Source organism: Neofelis nebulosa, chromosome 4 (genome assembly GCF_028018385.1).
Source record: "Neofelis nebulosa isolate mNeoNeb1 chromosome 4, mNeoNeb1.pri, whole genome shotgun sequence".
Classification (NCBI taxonomy): Eukaryota; Metazoa; Chordata; class Mammalia; order Carnivora; family Felidae; genus Neofelis; species Neofelis nebulosa.
In genome coordinates, this window is record NC_080785.1 from 143,638,101 (window position 1) to 143,658,827 (window position 20,727).

The following is a 20,727-nucleotide window of genomic DNA, read 5'->3' on the forward strand; positions in this document are numbered from 1 at the left end:
CTGAAGTCTTAATTGGCCCTTGAAGGAAGAGGTGTTTGCCAGGAAGGTAGGGAGAAGGTAGTTCAGGTAGAGGCAACAGCATGGATAAGACTTCAACATAAAAGAATATGGATCTCAGTACTCTTCAGAACTGTCAAGGTCATCAAAAACAAAGAAAGTCTGAAAAGCTATTAGAGCCTAGAGGAGCCTAAGGAGACATGACAACTCAATATAACGTGGTTTCTTGGATAGGATCCTGGAACAGAAAAAGGACATTAGGTAAAAACTAAGGAAATCTGAATAATGTATGGACTTCAGTTGATAATAATGTATTGATATTAGCTCAATAATTGTAACACACCTGCCACCCTACATACATGTACATCGACATACATATAAGATGTTAACGGAATGATTGGATGCATGATGTAAGGAACTCTCTATACTATCTTCTCAGTTTTTCCCTAAATCTATAGCTGTTCTTCAAAAAGTTAACTTTTTTAAAAGAGCATGTCTTATAAATGTCCCTCAACATGTGTGCATGTGCGTGTGTGGACACACACATTCGCACACACACACGCACACACACACTCCAAGGACTATAGTAATTTGTTTCTCTGGAGAGGACTTCAACCTTGATCAGTCCCTCCTGTGGGAACTCAGCAACCCTGTGAATATCACTTCATTCCTCCCCTGCCAGGGAAGAGAGGGTCCTCACCTCTACCTACTTTCTTTCTGTTCACAGAAAGAATACTCTCCTCAGACCATATTTCATCATGAAAATGAGAAACAGAGACTAAATGGCCAAGGTAAGTCAGACCCACCTAGAATTCCTCAGGGGTACAACCAAAATTAATCCTTCTTTCTGCTCTTTAAAATCACATTACTTCATCACAATTTTCCTGAATCTCCACCTTATTCAACGGCTGTCTTTGCTTCCCCTCCACAGCAAAGTTTTGTCATCCCCTGGGTTCCAATTCCAGCTCCATTACTAACTAGTTATGTGATTGTGGGCAAGTCACTTGAGACTTATTTTTCTTATCTCTAAAAGGAGCATAACCATACTTGATCAAAGAGTGGATTAAAGGAGATGAATAATAACTTGTATATAATTTCATCCTCTAAAGAATGGATATGGAATAGTCAATAGTAAATATCTGTAATCGTGCCTGGCACTCATGGTGGTTGGTTGTGGATGAGGCATATGACCAATCTGACCAATCAGTGACGTCCCCAAAGATCAAAGTGCATCACTTGGATCCTTGGGACCCCGTGTGGTGACAAAGGAGCAGAGAAGTACAGAAGTCTCCAAGTCCCAACAGAAGCTGGGCTTGGGAAGTGGCAAAGGACCAGCCAGAGAGCACTTGGCTGGCAGCTGGTCTAGGGGGCACCAAGGCTAGAGAGGACACAGGGGCACAGGGAGACGGTACCATGTGATAGAGGCTCCGACAGCCAGCTCAAGATTCCCTGGCCCACACAGGCACAGCTTTGAACAGAGGCCATCTGGTACTCTGGACAGCTCCAGGGGTCTGTAGATTTCAGGGGCACTGGTTTTGCAGGTGGAGAACTGGATTGAGTCTTGGTTCCTCCAACTAGCTGTGTGAGCACGAGCAAGCCACCTCACCTTCCAGAGCCCCAATGTCTTCATCTCCAAACTGGAGATAATACCTACCCTTCAGTACTTTTGTGAAGAGTAAATGAGATAACAGAGGGGTAGTAGAGCAGGGAGGCCCATGTCTGGGGTCAAAATACCTGAGTCTGTGTTCCAGCTCCACACTGTGTGATCCCAGATAAATTGCTTAACCTCTCTGAGCCTCAGTATCCTCATCTGTAAAATTGGAAGGCTAATAGACCCTAATTCACAGGGTTGTGAGGATAGAATGAAAGAGGACATGAAGCACACAATAAACAGTTTTTATTTTAGAAGGAACTTAGCACAGCACCAGACAGAGTAGATAATTAAAATTGTCAGTTTCTTATATCTTCCAAATCTCCACTTTTGGACTCCTTTGGTTGGTCCTCCCATCTCTGGCTGTTAAAGAGATTGTACAAATTGGGGAAAATCAATCTTGTGGAGCCCTACCACAACCTTCCTCCTACAGTAAAGGCCCCTGCTTCTCAGTGCCACTCACCAGTGCCAGTATATATACTTTTTAAAAGCATATATATATATATATATATATATATATATATATATATATATCAGTATATAGTGTTTTTCTTTGCCAGCCACTGTTCTAAGATTATATATAATACATATAATCATATACTGTAGATGTATAATCTCATATCTCACAACCTTGTGAGATAAGTACTGTGGCTATTCCCATTTTACAGGTGAGAAAACTGTGGCTCTGCGAGGGTAGGTAATTAAATGGTGGGGTCACACAGTTATAAACTGGTGGCGCTAGGACGTGATCCCAGGGTGCCACTTCAGAAACGCACACCTGCTTGTAGTGTTCCAGGAGGCCAGCGGCCAGGGAAATGGAGAAGCGTGAGTGGGAGACCAAGGCTAGAAATCAGGATATAGGCTCTCCTTGGGCCCCAGACCCTGACCCGCGCCCTGCCCACTGCGCGCGCGGGATACCTGCCCTTGCCCCAGAGCCCTGTCCCTCCCTCGGCGGCGCCTCCTCGCCGGACGCTGCGGCCGCCATGGTAACTCGATCCGCGGCTGGGTTTGGGCCTCGGTTCGCGTCACCGGCGCGGAGACACTCCGGCCCCCGGAGTAGTATCCGCCGCTGCGCTGCGGCCGCGCAGTGCCGGCACCGCAGTCGGGCGCGCGGGCGCATGGCGCAGAGGCTGGGCGAGCGGGCACGGGGCCCCGCCGAGGCCACCGGGCTCTACCGGGCCGTGCTGCTCAGGTCGGGTAAGTGAGGGCAAGGCCACCCGGCCCCCACCTCGTGCACTCAGCGAGGACAGTCGGGCGCCCAGCCTGGCCATCCCGCCGCCGGGCACCTCCGTCCTTCTTCACTTCTCTGCCTTCCTCCCTTGTTTCATTCGTTTAAATTACTATTGTTTTCCTTTCAGTCCTTCATTCCCTCCCACATTCTTCCCTTTGGGGACCTACGCGTAGATTCATTCCTATGTGTGAGCACGCGCGCGCGCCCGCCCATACACACTCACTCGTTTTCCCAACTGTTTGTTTAAGTCCCGCAAAGTTCCACCCCCTGGCGGGTCTCTTAAGCGCGCGAAGGGTGTGGAGGCGTGGGAGAGTGGAAAATGAGTGAGACCCGGGTGGCCCGCCGCCCCGCATGAAGAAGCACAGAGGCATAGCCGCTGGTAACGTCCAGCGGGGTATCCCACTGGCGGGCGAAGGGCAGGAGAGAGCCAAGGGAGGGCAAGGTGAGAAAGCGGTTTTCTCTATATATGCGCGTAAAGAGAAAAACATGTAGAAGGAAACACACGGGTGGTTATTTTCAAGGATAAACGTTGGATGACAAGGCTTTGGGTTTTTTTTTCTCTTTCTCCTATTTGTCTTTTTGTTTACTTATTTGCAATAAGCACATACTACTTTCCTACCCAGGACGATAAGAGATTTTTGTTATTTAGGAAAATGAAACAAACGTGATATACGGTCACTGTAAAAATAATTTGGGAAACCACAGATGTAGAAAAAAGGAAAGCAATGCCTGCAGTGAGCGTTCGGAGCGTTTCCTTCCAGATTTGTGCTTGGAAAGAGTTTTAGGGAAGGTGAAAATCGGGCCCGAACGTGGTCCCTGCCAGCTGGGGGTACGGGAATAGAAAGTGTCAAGGGACTCGGGCTCACGGGACAGCCACGATGGGCCATGGGCAAGGAGCACGCCCCCACCCAGTAGTCCTGCTGCCCGCAGACCCCTGGAGCCAAAGGTGCGAGGCGAGCCGTTGGCGGGAGCTTCTGCCCCAGCCCGACGTCCGTTCTGGGACTGACTGCCCTTCTTACTCAGCCTGGCTCCGCCCCCGGGAGTTCCCCACGAGGAGCTACTGCTGGGGACACTGAAACAACGATTCTCTTAAGTCCAAAAGCAAGAACTGGCCAAGACTTCAGGACTAGCGGCGCCTTCCTGGGGGGAGCGTCTTAAATCTGGCTGAGCTGGGGCAGGCGGAAAGGGAGGAGCTCTGTGAAGAGATGAATCTGATTGCAAATCAGAGCACTCCTCCTAAGTGTTCCCAGCCAGTTCCTGTCTTCTCACAAAGATGAGGAGGGGCTGTCTAATCTGAAGACCCTGTGTTCCCTCTAACCTAGAGCCGCAGCCATTAGCCTCATTCCAAAAGCAGCATCTTTCACCTGCAACCTATTCAGAATAGCAGGCATATCAGAGTCATTTCAGGGGCCACATGCTTGCCCAAGCCACACACAGCTACAAGCCAGGGAGGGAGCAAGGCCTTGGACTGGGGCCTCATGGAGGGAGCATTTATTTTGTGCTAAACACTGCTGGCTCATTCCGTCTTAATAAACCCTATAAGGTCACTGCTGATTGTCATCCCCATTTAACAGATGAGGAGACTGAGCCTCAAAGAGGTTAAGCAGCTTGCCCACGGTCCTAAGAGAACTTTTCCGTCCCACTATGGGGTAGAAAACACATGCGAACCTAGTCCCATCTATGCCACAGTTTGCACACCTCCTGAGACTAGTAACAATGATAGCAAATGATGTTGGCCACTTGTTATTGCCACTCTCTTTGCCAAATGCTGTATATCTGTCATCTCGTCAACTTGATTCATTTATTCCTCCAACCAATATTTACTGACCACTATTACGCACCAGCCCTACACAAGGCACAGGGATGTACTCATAAATGCAACAGATATGTCCCTCCTCTCAGGGAGGTAAATAGTATTAACTCCTGTTTTAAACGTGAGGAAACTTAGGCTCAGGAGATATCATGACTTGTCTGAAGTCACACAGCCAATCAGGGGTGGAGCTGAGATTCAACCCCAGGGCCATGTGCCTGTAGAAGCACTACTCTGGTTGTCTCGTACAAGGAAAAGTAAAAAGTAAGAGTTGGGGTGAGGATCTAACTGGAGCATTTAGTGATAGGCAAGAAGAGCTCCCCTCCTTTAGACGTCCCCACGGATGGGATCATAGAGTCAAACCCAAGATGGTAGCCATCTTTGTTTACAGTAGCCTCAAGTCCTATGCACCAAGTAATATAATGCTTTTAGAAAATTTTTCATCACAAATTATTTAAAATAATTTTTAATGGTAAAGTAATACATGTTTACCATTAATATTTTGAGAAATTGAGAATAACAAAGGGGAAGTTTTATCCACAATCCCACTAAACATAAGCAGCTACTGATAACATTTGAAGATGTCTCCTTCCTATCTTTGCTATGCATAGTTTGTGCCTGTCTTACATTGTTTTACATCACTGAGGTTGTACCAACTATAGTCTTTTTTTTTCTTATTTTTTGATGGTTATTTATTTTTAGAGAGAGAGACAGAGAGTGAGTGGGGGAGGGGCGGAGAAAGAGGGAGACACAGAATCTGAAGCAGGCTCCAGGCTCTGAGCTGTCAGCACAGAGCCCGATGCGGGGCTCGAACTCACAAACCATGAGATCATGACTGAAATCGGTCGCTTAACCAACTGAGCCACCCAGGCACCCCTGCCAACTCTAGTCTTCAATCCCACTTTTTTCACGTGGATTAAAATCCTTTTGTTTTTATTTTTTAATGTTTATTTATTTTGGGGGGGGGAGGAGCAGAGAGAGAGGGAGAGAGAGAGAATCCCAAGGAGGCTCTGTGCCGTCCGTGCAAACCCATTGTGGGACTCCATCTCATGAACTGAACCATGAGATCAGGACCTGAGCCAAAATCAAGAGTCTACACTTAACCGACTGAGCCACCCAGGCACCCAAAATCTTTTTGCTTCTAAATGGATTATCAAAGTAACAGCTATCACTTTGGAGCCCAGACTCTGTGACAGTCAGTGTGAAGGGCCTCCCATGCTGTAGCTCCTTTATTCCTCACAAGACTGTCTGCCCCATATCAGAGATGAGGAAACAAGAAGCTGAAGATCACCTAGCTGTCCCAACAGTAGAGCGAGGAACAGTCTGTATCGACACCACAGCCCATGCTCTTAACCACTGAGCTGGAAGAGTCACCTTTGGGGAATAACTCACGCTTGGCCATACCTGGTAAGCTGTGCAGTGCTGTAGTAAAGGCCCACTTGAGGTTCATTACCTACATCCTACCTGGAGCTCAGGCCAGGTTCCTAGCAGGAAGGGAGGCATCTCTCTGCAGCAGGGACAGAGGGACACTACTCCAGGTGCCTATGGACATCAGCCACTGTGCTTCTTCCCTGCAGCCAGAGAGGGCAGCCATAGCCTCCGTCCCTGCCTGCCAGGCAGGGTTGCAAACTAAAATACAGGATTCCCAGTTACATTTAAACCTCACATACCCAATGAATAATATTTTAGTGTAAATATAATCCAACGATTGTATGGATATGCTTATACTAAAACCTTATTCGTTGCTTATCTGAAATTCAAATCTCACTGAGCATACTGCATTTTTATTTGCTACATCTGGGAACCCCAAACGAGCAGTCATAGAAGTTTGCTTGGCTTGACAAGCTATCGTCTGCCCAAGGACCTCTCTCTCCACACACACACACACACACACACACACACACACACTCCTCTCCCCATCCCTAGATATGCTGTCCTTCTTTTGTCTGGCTACAAGTGAGTGAAAATGGAGATGGGGGGCACCCCAGGACCCCTCTGCAGCTAAGAGACCAGATTCGCCATGCCTAACCGCAGCTGAGTGGAGAGCCAGCTTTTTGAAACAAAACTTAGTTTTTCCCCACTCCCTGGTGCTTTCCTGTTTGCACACTTGAAATCCCTCCACCGGGTAAATTCTTCCTGGTTTAAACTTGTTGTAAAGGCAACTTTCATTTCTTTTATAATCTCTCCGTGGATCCCATGACAAGTTTTTCTGCCAATACAGTCTCTCCCCCCACTCTGTGTCCTTTCAGCCGAGCGTTGGGGTGGGGAAGAGGTTGGATCCTAAGGTTGTTTTGTGGGTGGCTTCTCAGAAACCTCATTGAGGCCTTGAAAAGGGACCCTGGAGATTTAGACTGAATACAGGGCCGAGGAGGAAGTTTTGAGTTGCCATGGGAACTTCTTGTCTGATGTTTGTGTGCCCAGATAAGCTGCTCCAGGCGCCTGTGAGCTTGGAGAAAGGGGAGAAAAAATGAAATAAAAGATGTTTTTGGAGGCGGCTTCTTCTTCTTCTTTTTTTTTTAATGCAAGCTGCAGCCATAGCCCACTATGGATGCAGGAACATTCCCCAGCTCCCACTCCTGACTGCCTCTCCAGGTCTTCACCATCTCCCTTCCTTTTGGCTCCTCTAAGTTCCCAAGAAGACAAACTTCAAAGGGACAAGAAGGGAGTGTGGGAGGGGTGTGTTCAACCTCTGGGATCCCCCTTCAGCTCTAATGGGGCCAAGCAAGAACTCTGACCTCCAGCCCCCTGGCGTTCCAGAGTCCATCCTTTTGGGAGAATGGGAAGGTCCCCAGGGAAAGCTCCACCAACCAAGGCAGGAGGCAGCAAGTGGGGCTGAATTTGGGCATTACCTGGAGTAAACTCCTAAAAGGCTCATTTGCCCAGAAGGCCTCTGTTTTCCAATATGCGCAATGGACATGATTGAACCAGATGGGAACCGTAACTATAGTTGGTTGGCAAAGGTTGCTCTTTCTCAAATTTTTGATCTTTATTGTTTTCTGATAGCAAATGCAATGCCTGCTTTGTTTTTGTTTTTATTTTTAAGTTCATTTTTATTTATTTTGAGAGAGAGATAGAGAGCAAGAGGGGGAGGGGCAGAGAGAGAGGGAGAGAGAGAGAATCTCAAGTAGGCTCCATGCTGTTAGTGCGGCTGTCAAACCGTGAGATCATGACCTGAGCCACAGCCAAGAGGCAGGCGCTTAACCAACTGAGCCACTCAGGCACCCCAAGTTTAGTTTTGTTTTTAAGCCACAAACATCACAGAAATATTGTGACTAAAGGAGAAGGGCCTGTAATATTATGCTGTAGGATAATGGTTCTCAAACTCCCAGCTATAAACAGATCCCCAGGGGGACATGTTAAAAATCCAGATTTTAGTAGGCCCCTCTCTCATAGGTTCTAATACATCAATCCAGGAGCGTGGCCCATTTTGATTCCATTTTAACACTCATTTGACAAATAATGGCTAGTAATGACATTTGAGATACTTTGATCTAGAACTGACCACTTTTTTTTTTTAATTTTTTTTTTAACGTTTATTTATTTTTGAGACAGAGAGAGACAGAGCATGAACGGGGGAGGGTCAGAGAGAGGGAGACACAGAATCTGAAACAGGCTCCAGGCTCTGAGTGGTCAGCACAGAGCCCGACGTGGGGCTCGAACTCACGGACTGCGAGATCATGACCTGAGCCAAAGTCGGCCGCTTAACCGACTGAGCCACCCTGGCGCCCCTAGAACTGACCACTTTTAACAGGTCAGGATATATGCCTCCAGACTGGTCCTCTACTAAAAGGTACTATACTAACTTTTTAATCTTGAAAAAAAAAAAGGGAGGTAAAGAATCATTCTATATATGATTTTGAAGTTTGATTTTTCACCAAACATGTACCAGACATCTTTTTAAGTCAATAAATAGATATGCTATTGACTGCATCCTGTTATGCAGTATAGCATCATTTCTTACTGATGGGTGTGGCTTGGGAAATGGTAGCTGTTGATCTCATAAACAGTAACACACACACACACACACACACACACACACACACACACACACATATCAAGATGGTACTATAACAAGCTCAGAAGTATCAATGTCTTTGGTATCTATAAGTCAACAATAGTTATTGAGCACCTTGGTACTAAGACAGGAAAACTAAGAAGGATAAGGTGAGGCCTCAGCCATCAGCCTGGCAGTCTGGTGGGTGAGCCTGATGGGTTTTTACACAGGCTGGATTGTGAGAAGAGCTTTACTGGAAGATGTATAAGAATGGCGGAAAATGGCCTGGGGAAAATAGTGCCCAACCTCAGCCAATGCCTGCCCAGCTCTCCTTGGCTTTCCATTGCTCTGGGGCTGCCATCAGAGTCTTCCAATAAAGGGGAAAGAAAGTGGAGATGAAGGTCATTACTGGCACGGGGACTCTCAGAGTCTGCTCCTCTGGAGTAAGCTGGATGAGGGGGTTCTGTCTTCTCCAAGGGGTAAACAGAAGCTGTCAGCTCCCCAGGATCACTCCTATTTCCCCACTGTCAGAGGGCACTGAGATTGGTTCAAATAATCCACTGTGGGCCCTGGGAAATGCCCAGAAGAGTCTTTTGCACAGCAGAACACCATGTGGCAGCCAAGAGTGGTTTGGCAAGAATTTAGTGGTAGTCTTTCACCCATCAGAATTTAGTGAAATTAAGCCGAGGCAGGATGGGAAGCTGGGGGAGGCTACCATTCAAAGTACTTCAAGAGAAGCAGAATTTAGGAAGAAGGAACAAAAAGGAACACATGTTGTTTCTAGAAAATTGTTTTACACCCAAGAATTGGTGACCCTCCAAGTTGAAGAGGCTCCAGGATGGCCGGCTTGCTCAAGGCTCCCAGGCCAGGCACGGCCCACCCCCTGCCTCCCTGTCCAGCCCCATGTCCCCCCTCATGCCAACACTCCATCCCCAACGGCCTTCCTCCACCATATCGGGTTCATTCCCACCCTGGGGCCTTTCCACTGGCTCTTCCCACTCCCTGGAATGCTCTTGTATGGGAACAGACATCATGTTGCTGACTCCTTCTCATCACCCAGCCTCCCTAAAAGGTCACCTCCTCAGTGTCCACCCTTCCCCAGCTCAGCCCCTCCCTTTCACTTCACCCAGTCTTACTTTCAGCCTGGCGTTCATTACAGGTCAAGGTTTCTTGTTTGTCTCCTTATTTTTTGTCTGGCTCCCCACACCCGTGAATGCAGGTTACCTAAGCCCTAGGATATCATTCACACCATAGCTCCAGCACTTGGAACACTGCCAGGAACACAGTAGGCACTCAATAAATGTCGGTTAAATTACTAACATAGGCCAAAAAAGACACAGGTTGTCTTCTGAATGTTCCTGTCCGTGGTTGATGTACGTCCTGGGCCTTATGGCCTTCCAGCCAACCAAGACCCTTCCCGAGGAGGTAAATGTGGGAAGAGAGCTGAGTTTAACTGGCACGTGCCAGCTTCCTCACTAGGGGACTAAGGATGATGATAAAACTAGAAAACACTTCCAAATGTTCAAGTGAACACCAGTTCTGAAATCAGGAGAATGTTTCCATTATCTGTATGCACCCGGGGCAGCCTTCAGCATTTCCATGTGTTCTAGGTGGGCAGAACATTCCCACGTTCACACACTGAGCCAAGATCTACGGAGCACAGCTTCGGCCAGGCATGATGCCACATGCTGGGGCCCTGGCCTCGGGTCACATAGGGCCCAGCCATCTCTGCAGGAAAAGTCCTGTCTCCTGAGCACTGACTACATGGTTTCACTAATGTTATTTCACTACCTTATCTCCCAACCACCAGGCTATTCTCCACATCTGACAAACACAGAAATGAATGAGGTCCACTGAGTGGCTGCCGACAGGGCTGGTGCCTGAGCCCAGCGGGGCTGACAGAAGGGGCTGCTCCGGCCCAGAGCCCATCAACGTCCGTTATCCACACACTCGCAACTGTGCACGGTGGCCCTGTTGCTCCTCTCTGAGGCTCAGATGGAGCTCAGAGTAAGGAGTACAGGACGCGTCTGGAGATTCTGACCCATCAGTGAAAGACCCCGAGCTGACCCAGTGTAGTCTCCCCCTCCCTTCACACCTCAGAGCCCGTGCTCTCTGGCCACTGCAGCAGGAAGCTTGGCCCTCCCCCCCCCCCCCCCCCCCCCCCCCCCCCCCCCCCCCCGGGCCCAAGTGCTGGAATGCTTTCTTGCTGACCCTCCCATCAGGAACAAGGGAAATGCCTCTCTGAGAGCCGCCTAGCTCAGACAAAGCTTGGCATGTCCCTTACTCCTCAGCAGTCTGACAAAATAGGTATTTATTTGTGCCTCTGGAGCGTGTGGCTTGGCCACGGTGTTCCGCATTGTGGAAGTGGCCACGCACCAAGTGAAATATCTGTTACTATAGTAACAGTTCCTTTTTATTGATACCAGAATAAACAGGAATGCAAAGCTGCCTCACTCTCGTTGGCACGTTGCAGCCGCCTGCGATCCCCAGGGGTTTAAGAACCGCCCTTCAGAGGCGGCCCTCCGTGCTAGCCTGGGACTTCCCAGTGGAGCGAGGGACCCAGCCACACTGCTCCCGAGGTCCCTTCCTGAAGACACAACTGAGAAGTAAGACCATCTCTCTTCTGTTTCACGGGCTGTCGAGCTGGGTGCAGTTGTGGGAGGAGGTGCAAGGGAAGGAGAGCTGTGGAGCAGCCTGTCAGGGGAGCTGAGCTGTCTGAGCTTGGGTCCCCGCCTGTGTCCCCCACCCAAGTCCACTACCACATGGTAGAGAGGTTTTAATCCTCCTCATTACTGAAAGACAAAAGGCCAGAGTGCTGCAGGGCACAAGTGAGAGAAGACACGTCTTGGCATCAGACGGCTCTAGGCTTAGATTCTAGCTCCTTCGTTTACTGGCTGTGTGATTTGGGGAAATTAGATGGCCCCTCCCAGCTTCAATTTCTTCATCTATGAAAAGGGGTAACAATAGTACCCACCTCCTCAGTCTGTGGTGAGAATGTTATGAGATATGGCTGTGAGGGGCTTAGCAGGGTATGTGACACATGGTGCACGTTAACATGTGAACTGCCTGCCTTTCCGGGGAACTTGGCTTTAGCACTTTGCAAAAGAGGCAAGTCTGAGATTGCTGGAAATCAGGGGCTACAGTGTATCAGTTTTTGGAAATGCTGCCAAACCTGGCTGGTCCCCCCCGCCCCACACCGCTGCTGTGAGGCAGCACGGGGTACCTGTGTCTTCAGTGGCTTGGATCCTGAGTGACTCTTAGCTCCGCTGATGGTAAGTACCTGCCGGATCGTCCCCCTGGAGGCGTATTCCAAGTGGAATGGCTGGTGTCGTGCACTGATGGGCTAGCAGGAATATCTGGTCTGCTGACACTTTTTCCTTGCATAACACACTGCACCAACCTTGCTAAGGACCTCCCATGGCCAGCTCTAGACTCCACTATGGAATTGACTCAAAACCCTGAATGCCCACCCAGATCTTCTCGCAAACTAGGAGGTCACAGTGGACCCAAGGCAAAATGTTTAGGACTTTTGAGCCATTTTCCCGTGGGGTGGGAAGATTGCATCCGAATGGACAAGTAGCTCTGATTCTAGGCATCGGCCACAGGCTTCTGGTGGATCTGGAGGTGGCTCCCATAAACACTGTTCTTTGGTCGCTGACTGGTGAAATACAAATGGGCACTTTCCCTCTTGGGAGGGAAAAGAGCAAGAAGGGCTGGGAAATCTAGTGGCCAGGCTTATCATTCTCACTGAATGCCTCTTTCTCCTTTGCCAGTGGTTATTTAAAAAGTTCTCCTCTGTCCTTCCACCTCTTGAAATGTTGAACCAAGAAGGCCCCAGGTGTGTTCTGAATGGTAATGAGGAACCAGAGTGCGGGGAGGGCGGGTGGAGGAGTGAAGACTGACCAACACCCCTAGTCCCCTCCTAAACAAAGACCAGCCCCTGGGCAGACAGACCTGTGCATTCTGGCTCCAGCTCAAAGCTGCTAGGACCGGGCTGGGGCTCCCCCAGTAAGTTTGTATTCCATTTGGGCTAGGAGTTCTCCAGTTAGCAGGCCTCCATTTTCTCATCTATAAAGTGGGCTCACACTGCCTCTTCATTGGGTTTCTTGAGTATCCAGAAAGGGAAAAGGGATGTAAACCTGCTTTGTTAACTGAAAGACACTTTGTACCTGGATGACAACACAAGAGCATGGGAGAAAAAGCACTGAATTTGGAGTCTAAAGGTCCCATCTTTGCCATTTATTCTGTGTATCTTGAGACAAGTAGCTTGGCCTCTTTCAGCCTCAGTTTTCCTATCTACAAAATGGGAACAATAGCACAGTACCGCTGACTGCCTCCCGGGGCAATGATGTGGTCCAGATGCAAATGAATGAGCCCTCACCAAATGTTTGCTGATCACAGCTCCCCTCAGGAAAGGAGAGCCACAGTTTGCCTTCTGTGAGCATCCCTCTGCCAGACGTGGGCCAACCACATCATGCACATGACATCACTTCACCCTCCAAACAGCCCCACGAGTAGGTATTGCCATTCTCCCCCACTGAACAGAGGCTCAGAGAGGTTAAGGTATTTTCCCAAGGTCACACAGCAAGTGAGGGGAGCCTCCGTGATTCAAACCCAGTCTGTCTCCACCAAAACATTGCCTTAACCATGCTGCTTTAGTGGCTCACATGTCATTTGTTATAACTGATGCCATCAGAGACAGAACCAGAGCCACCAGGGCAGAGAGGCAGAAGAAGAGGACATTAAAGCCTTCAACAGTTTAGTGTGCTGCAGGTCTCAGGATGACCTAGGAACTGAGTCTCCATCGCTGTCACTTCCCTTCAGTCTCTCCTCATTGCTCTTCCGTGGTCAGGGTGGGCACCATTGCTTGATTTCAAAGCCACCACGCTAACATTAGCCAGGCACGCCCCAGTGGTTGCTGAGCTCACCCTGGGAGTAGTGAGTGATGCCAGTTGAGCCTTGCCTGGTGTGGGGCTGGTGTCCACAGAGCCCCTGGGGGAAAGCTGTGGGACCTCTTGGGTTATCAGCAGAACCAAGGAAGAACCAGGGAGAAGCTCCCCATCTCTCCCCTGACCTATTACTACCCGCTCCACCCTGCCCCCAGGGATGAAGTCAGTCCCATAGTCTGAGGAGTAAGCAAGAATTACTTGCCCATCTTGTGGTCATGCAAGACACTCAATTTAACTGTCACCTACTGGGTGCATCTGCCCCTGCCCAGCTCAGCCAGTCTTCACAGCATCATGATTTTACAGAGGAGGAGGGTCCTCGAGTTTAAAGACCCATCCAAGGTCACACAGCTGCTAAGAACTATGACCTTAACCAGACCTACCCTTGATAACCAGGTCAGTCAGTCAGCTGAAATCATTCACTCCAAAGCAAACATTGATTTTTTTTTTTTAACTCCACAGTTTACAAAGATGGTTGACTACTGGAATCACTTGGGGAGCTTTTTATAATACCACAGGCCAAGCTGCCTCCCAGGCCAATTAAATTGGAATCCCTGGGGTGCAACTCACGCATTGGTATCTTTTTTTTTTTTTAACATTTATTCATTTTTGGGGAGACAGAGAGAGACAGAGCATGAGCGGGGAAGGGGAAGAGAGAGAAGGAGACACAGAATCTGAAGCTGGCTCCAGGCTCTGAAATGATAGCACAGAGCCCGATGCGGGGCTTGAACTCACAAACTGTGAGATCATGACCTGAGCCGAAGTCGGATGCTTAACCCGACTAAGCCACCCAGGTGCCCCCAGGCATTGGTATCTTTAAAACTTCCCCTGATGAGGGTGCCTGGGTGGCTCAGTTGGTTAAGCGTCCAACTCTTGATTTTTGGCTCAGATCATGATCTCACGGTTTGTGAGATGAGCCCTGCATCAGGCTCTGCACTGACAGCGTGGGGCCTGCTTGGAATTCTCTCTCCCCCTTCTCTCTGTTTCAACATAAATAAACTTATAATAAATACAAAAATATAACATTTTTTATATTATATATATTATAATATAATAAATAAAACAAAATAAATATATATATTTAAGTTTATTTATTTTGTATATAAAGTTTATTTATTTTATATATATATACGTATATATATATGTATATATACGTATATATATATAAACTTCATCACTATATATATAACTTCCTCTAGTGATGCCCATATGCAGCCAGGGTTAAGAGCCACTCATTGAATCAGTGCAGTTTTTAAAGAGGATGAGAAAGCTCCATCCAAGAGTTGGACTGGGATTTATTAGTAGTAATCGTTGATAACAACTAATGGGATGGCCACCCTGTGCAATTCTGGGGGCACCATTCCTAGTTTAATTTACAGGAGTGAGGCCCTAGAGTCGCACAGTGCACAACCTGCCTTGCTGTATTTGGCTGCCCAGATAAGCAGCACTTACTGAGTCTTCAACTCTGTGCTAGGCACTCGCCAAGCACCATGCATGTATCCCCTCATTTATCTTGCAACAACGTCATGAAGAAGGGTGCTAAACAAGAGCAGCTGTTGCACCTTCTGGATTCTGCTCTTGTAGCAGAAAGCAGCCATATAGACAGTAAGTATCGAGTGGGCATGGCTGTGTTCCAGCGGTTGAATTTGGTCCAAACGCTTAGTTTGTGGACTCCTGCTGCAGAGGAGAGGTAAACTCGTCCAAGGCTAAGAAGAGGTAGAGCCAACATCCAAATCCAGGTCCACAACGCTTCAGTGTCCATACACCTAAGCTTCATTCTGCATTTCTTTGACAACCACTGAAAGATATTCACTAGCCATTTAACTTTCTTCTCCATTAGCCTGTTCCTCTTCCTTTGGGCATTCATCTCTGTCTTTTCAGAGACCACCTAACACTCTGCCCCATCATGGCCACTTCCCTGAAAGTCTCTGATCTCTCAGGATCCCAGCTACCTGAGAGACCTGGCCAGAGCAGCCGTGGGATTGGACCCCCACCTCTGCTCCGGAGGCCCACCTGACCCCCAGGGCGGCCAGTATTTTCTTGGCCTAGCATCTGGGCTTTGTCAAGCAGCCTCTGTTGTTCCAGCACCTATGTGAGGCTCTTCTACACGGGGGACCTCTTTTAATTAAACTAAAAGGCAGGCAGGCTATCTCAGCAGCTCTCTAAGCCCTGGAGGGCCCCCACACGTGTGTCCACAGATCTCACACGTGTCATTTCTGGAGCTGGGCACACTAACTGGAAAAGGCAGCTGTTTTCCCAGCCTGCATTCCCGTCTGAAGAACCAGCCACATCCTTCAGGATCCCCTGCCTGAACCACCACACTACTCTAGCCTCAGGAAGACACCATCCCCCACAGCTAAATGCTGATTTCACTTAAAAAAAAAAAAAAAAAAAAAGCCTGGAGCCAGGGCTGGTCACTGGTTGGACCTGGGTGCAAGACTGGCTATAAAAATATGCAGGACCCCGTCTTCTAAGCAAGACTCAACCTAAAAGAGCCTTGCTGTTGCGGTAGGGCCTAGCCGGGGGCAGCCAGCCCATTGGCTGGCTGATGACCTATGGGGTGAAGATTCTCAGCCTAGCCAATAAGATGTTTTTCCTCTGGAATTTAACAGGAGGGAAAGGCAGAGAGTGCCTGTTGGAAGTGAAATAAACCAAAGTCGTACAAAAATTTCCCAAAACCTGCTGACAGTTTCCCCCCCGCCCCGACACCAGAGAGAATGACCTTTTCAAAAATCGAATGAGATGCGATCTTTCCCTGACTTGAACCCACCCGTCCACCCTCACACCAAACACTCTCCCTGTCGCTCACTCACACCACTCCATACACACTATGCTTTTTTGTTCCCCGAACAGACCAAGCTTGTTCAAGGTACATGAGTCACACATGCTGTTCCCTCTGCCCCAAACAGCCCCCCTCCTTCTTCTCAACCCTCAGATCTTAAATGTCACCTCCTCAGAGAGACCCTCCCTGTGCACCTGACTGAAGATGGGTTTTCCTGTTAGTCTCTATCTAGGCCCCCTGGTTCCTTCAGTGGGCTCCTGGCAATTTGCAATCATTTATTTTTACTGGTTTGTGTATGTGTTTACTGTGTGCCTGCCTAATAGAATGTCCACTCTGGGAAAGCAGGAACTGGTGTTTGCTTAGTTCACCTCTGTGTGTCCAGTGTCTATCACCATACCTGGAAAATTGTAGGAACTCAAAATATATTGTAGAATAAATGAATGCTTTTATTGTGTCCTTTCTCCCTGGTCATTCCTGTTATGCAGGAGCTCTTGGTTTTGTGTACTTACTTTGTATCTGGCCACATTATTGAATGCTCTCATTGGTTCCAAATGCTTTTCTGTTAATCCACTTGGGAATTCCGGGTCAATAGTGATATCTTAAGCAAATTAATTTGCCCTCTCCTTTCCTAAAGTTATACAACTTATTTGTTTCCTGCTTTATGGCTTTGGTAACAGACAATAGAGTTCGTTATTTTAGAGATGGTGTGACTGATGAAAATTGTGGAGTTCTGGAAGGCTTGGCACACAAAGGGACAGAGGCAGGATGAATAGTCAAGGACCTACAGCAGTGCGGTGTGATAACAGCCTACTGTATAGGCTGAGAGCTGAGGACACAGGAAGTAAAGAGTAAAGCTGAAAACCGCTCAGATAAAGGATTGGTGGGACTTGGGAACAGGAGTGGCAGCAGAAGGGGAAAAAATTCCTCAAATTGCAATCTGGAGCAAGGTGTTCTAAAGCATCAGCTCCCAGACAACTGAAACTCACAGACTGAGAAAATATCCACGTCTTTTAGGGGTGTCTGGCTGGCTCAGTCTGTACAGCATACGATTCTTGATCTTGGGGTCGTGAGCTCAAGCCCCACATTGGGCACAGAGTTTACTTAAAAAAAAAAAAAAGGAAAACATCCACATTTTTAAAAGATGAGGGAGTTAATACAGCCAACTGTTTATTTTGTCAAGTGTCTATTTTTAACTAACTTTCAATACTACCACAACTTTCAAAAACCAAAGAGTTGGGAAGGATATAACCTGAAAACAAACAGCCTTATGAAAAAAAGAGAAGAAGGGGAATTAATTAGCATTCTCATTTTAGAAACAGTTCTGAGAATGTGAATCCAAGAAAAAAAAATTAGCAGATATGTTTTTATGCTCTGACACTTCATCTGGCTACTTCCAAAATATCTTGTAACAATTAACACTTTTTCCAGTTTACACGGCACCTTAACAAACGTGGTCTCACTTAATCCTCTGAATAGCACCCTGAAATGGGTAATAATAGAAATGCCAAACATGTGTCTGGCGAGCCACCATTCGCAAAACATAATTTCCCCTTTGATGCCTATGTTCCCAGACATGTCGCCTTGCAATTTGCACCCTATAAAACCCCCTCCTCCTGTATTTTCCAACCCCACTGAGCTATTACCTACTTCCAGGTAGGTAATATGCACAAACCACCATCCCTATCTAATTCACTTGGAGAACTCCTGTTTGTCCATAAAACCCCACTCACCAGAGAATGGCTTTCATCCACTTCCCAGTGGGAGGGACAGTGAGAGAGAACTGAGGGTCTATCCCTAAGCAACATGGTGGTCCTCAAGAGAGGGGACTGAGCCTTGTGCGTGAAGAGGGAACACACTCCCCTTAATTGCCACATGAAAACCACATGACTTAAGGCACTGAGTCCCCAGGACCAACGTCTCTGAGACTCAGTTTCCTCATCTGTACAATCTCAAAAGTTTAATTGTCAATTACCAACATATTTACTGAGTACCTAGTACATACCAGACCAGACACTACTAGGGCTTGGCATATAGTAGAGGCCAACCTCAGGAAAGCAGGATTCATGAAGGGAGCAGAGCCAATGCCTCAATTTTCACTTTAATTACTACAAGAAGCTGATGTCCATGCCAGGATGTGTCATCCCATTGAGACATTTTTTTAAGCTTTTTAAAGTTTATTTATTCGGTGGTGGAGGGGATAACAAGCCGGGGAGGGGCAGAGAGAGAAAGAGAGAGAGAATCCCAAGCGGGATCTGTGCTAACAGCACAGAGCCCGATGAGAGGCTCAAACTCATGAACTGTGAGGTAATGAATGACCTGAGCTGAAACCAAGAGTTGGTCGCTTAACCAACTGAGCCACCCAGGTGCCCCCTTTTGAGACTTTTCCTTACGAAGTATTTCTCTGTCTCTCTGTCTCTGTCTCTGTCCCCCCCCCCCCCCCACATGCACACACACGCACACACATGCACACATGCTTGCTTGGTTTTGGGCATTTCAGGGATACAGAGCCAGCTTGTAGAGGAGGGAGCCCCTCTGCCTGAATTTCAGGTAAACTGACAAATTTTAAGTTGCTGTGGTAGAAGTAAGGCCATCAAGAAACCAGATACCTGCATTGAAGGTGACAACCATCACTTTGTAATTAGAGACACAGCCATCCTGGGATTTCATACTCTCCTCTTTGATCTGGAGAACGTGCACAGATGGACACTTCCACAGAGAATTTGGAAGTAGGAATAGGGAAACTGGACAATAAGGGGCAATGTGTTCTTTTGATCACTACCCTTTATCGAAATTTAACAAATATATACTTCTCTTTTTAAATATTTTTTCTTTTTCTGATAAAAGCTCCCTGAAAAACAGAAACTCCTAATTCTTTTTATAGGATATTGTTTTCTCCAAAGTCAGGCTAAAAACATATGCATGTGTCAACCTGTATTTTGTAACCCAGTATCATTTTACCCCTACAGCCCGCTTTGCAAACATCACCTCCAATCCTTCCAACAACCCTGTGCCTAGGTTCAATTATTTCCATCTTGAAAATGAGGACACCAAGGCTCAGAAGGTCAGGTAGTCTGCCCGTGATGGTATAGCAGCAGATGACTGAAGTCCATCTAGCATGGAAACCTTTGCCCTCCAACTGTGCCCCACGGGGATGCATGAGACTGGGGACCCCCTTCTGACCAGCCCCCTTGCCTGTCTCTACAGCGTCAATGTACTCGGAGATCCAGAGGGAGCGGGCAGACATCGGGGGCCTGATGGCCCGGCCCGAGTACAGAGAGTGGAACCCAGAGCTCATCAAGCCCAAGAAGCTGCTGAACCCTGTGAAGGCATCCCGGAGCCACCAGGAGCTGCACCGAGAGCTGCTCATGAACCACAGAAGGTAGGAACGGAGCTCGGCTGCCTCAGCCCAGTGGGCCTGCTGCGGCTTGAGGAGGTGCCCCTTGTGGAAGGCATGGCTAATGGTAGTACTGGGTCTCCTAGAGGCTGAGGAGGGCAGAGGGTACCCCACAGTCACTGCAGAAACCGTGAAGTTCTAGTCCCCAGTAATCCCCAAAAGCCCTGCTTTCCCTCCCAGCTACCCACTTCATGCCTGCCCTCCACCTATATTTACTGAGCACCTACTATGTGCCAGACACTGCATCCAGAGCCTAGTCCTGCCCTTATGCATAACCAGGTGGTATGAGGGGGGCATAAATGGGCCCGGAACCTCAGAGGAGGCAACTAGGAGAGGTCCAGGGTGGCCCCAGAGAGGAGAGGATGCCTCAGCTAAAGCCTGAAGGGTGGGCAGGAGTCAGCCAGACTAGGAGGTGGGAATCTGCTAGTGGAAGGAAGTCTGTTTCTAGGAAAGAGAAGGGCATGTGCAAATAGACAGGAAACACAAGTAGCTCAGGGTGTTTGGAGCATAGATTTTGAGGTTGGTCAGAGGAGATGTGTTGACCTGGAAAGGGTCTCAAGCAGGGGTGTCACAACCACAGAGGGGGCATGAGTGGAGCAGGGAGGCCAGGGATGCAATGAAACAGACAGGCTCGAGGTGGCAGGGCCAGGACTCCGTAACTGAGGGAACGCGGAGGCGGCCTGGGAAATACCTCCCAGCTCACTAGAACCAGGAGGAAGGCAGCGGCGTCTCTGCAGCTCCCTCTACTGGCCTGTTATGGGATTGGCTAGGGCTATGATTTTCATTCTATTTACAGCTGTGTGTATCCTCCGTGGATTCTTTTTTTCCTCCTTAGTATATCTTGTGCATTTTCTCCAGATGTTTTTCTTAGAGTCATCCCTTTTAATGTCAACAAACACCACCACAATTTTTTAAAAGCCTA

General features: G+C 48.1%; 1 protein-coding gene and 1 long non-coding RNA gene across 4 annotated transcripts in view; one reads left to right on the forward strand and one right to left on the reverse strand.

The window, feature by feature from the left end:
- The window catches only part of LOC131509986 (uncharacterized), a 110,694-nt gene that overhangs the window by 48,787 nt on the left and 41,180 nt on the right, over nt 1–20,727 (reverse strand). The window lies entirely within an intron of this gene.
- FAM107A (family with sequence similarity 107 member A) overlaps nt 1–20,727 on the forward strand; it is a 54,497-nt gene that overhangs the window by 29,877 nt on the left and 3,893 nt on the right. The window contains exons 2-3 of one of the 3 annotated variants that reach the window (XM_058726385.1): nt 725–788; nt 19,616–19,790. In XM_058726385.1, coding sequence (XP_058582368.1) covers nt 725–788; nt 19,616–19,790 — 239 coding nt within the window. Of the gene's footprint in view, nt 1–724; nt 789–2,721; nt 2,846–11,127; nt 11,290–19,615; nt 19,791–20,727 lie in introns of those variants that run through there. The other 2 variants (XM_058726383.1, XM_058726384.1) reach the window with 2 other exon arrangements.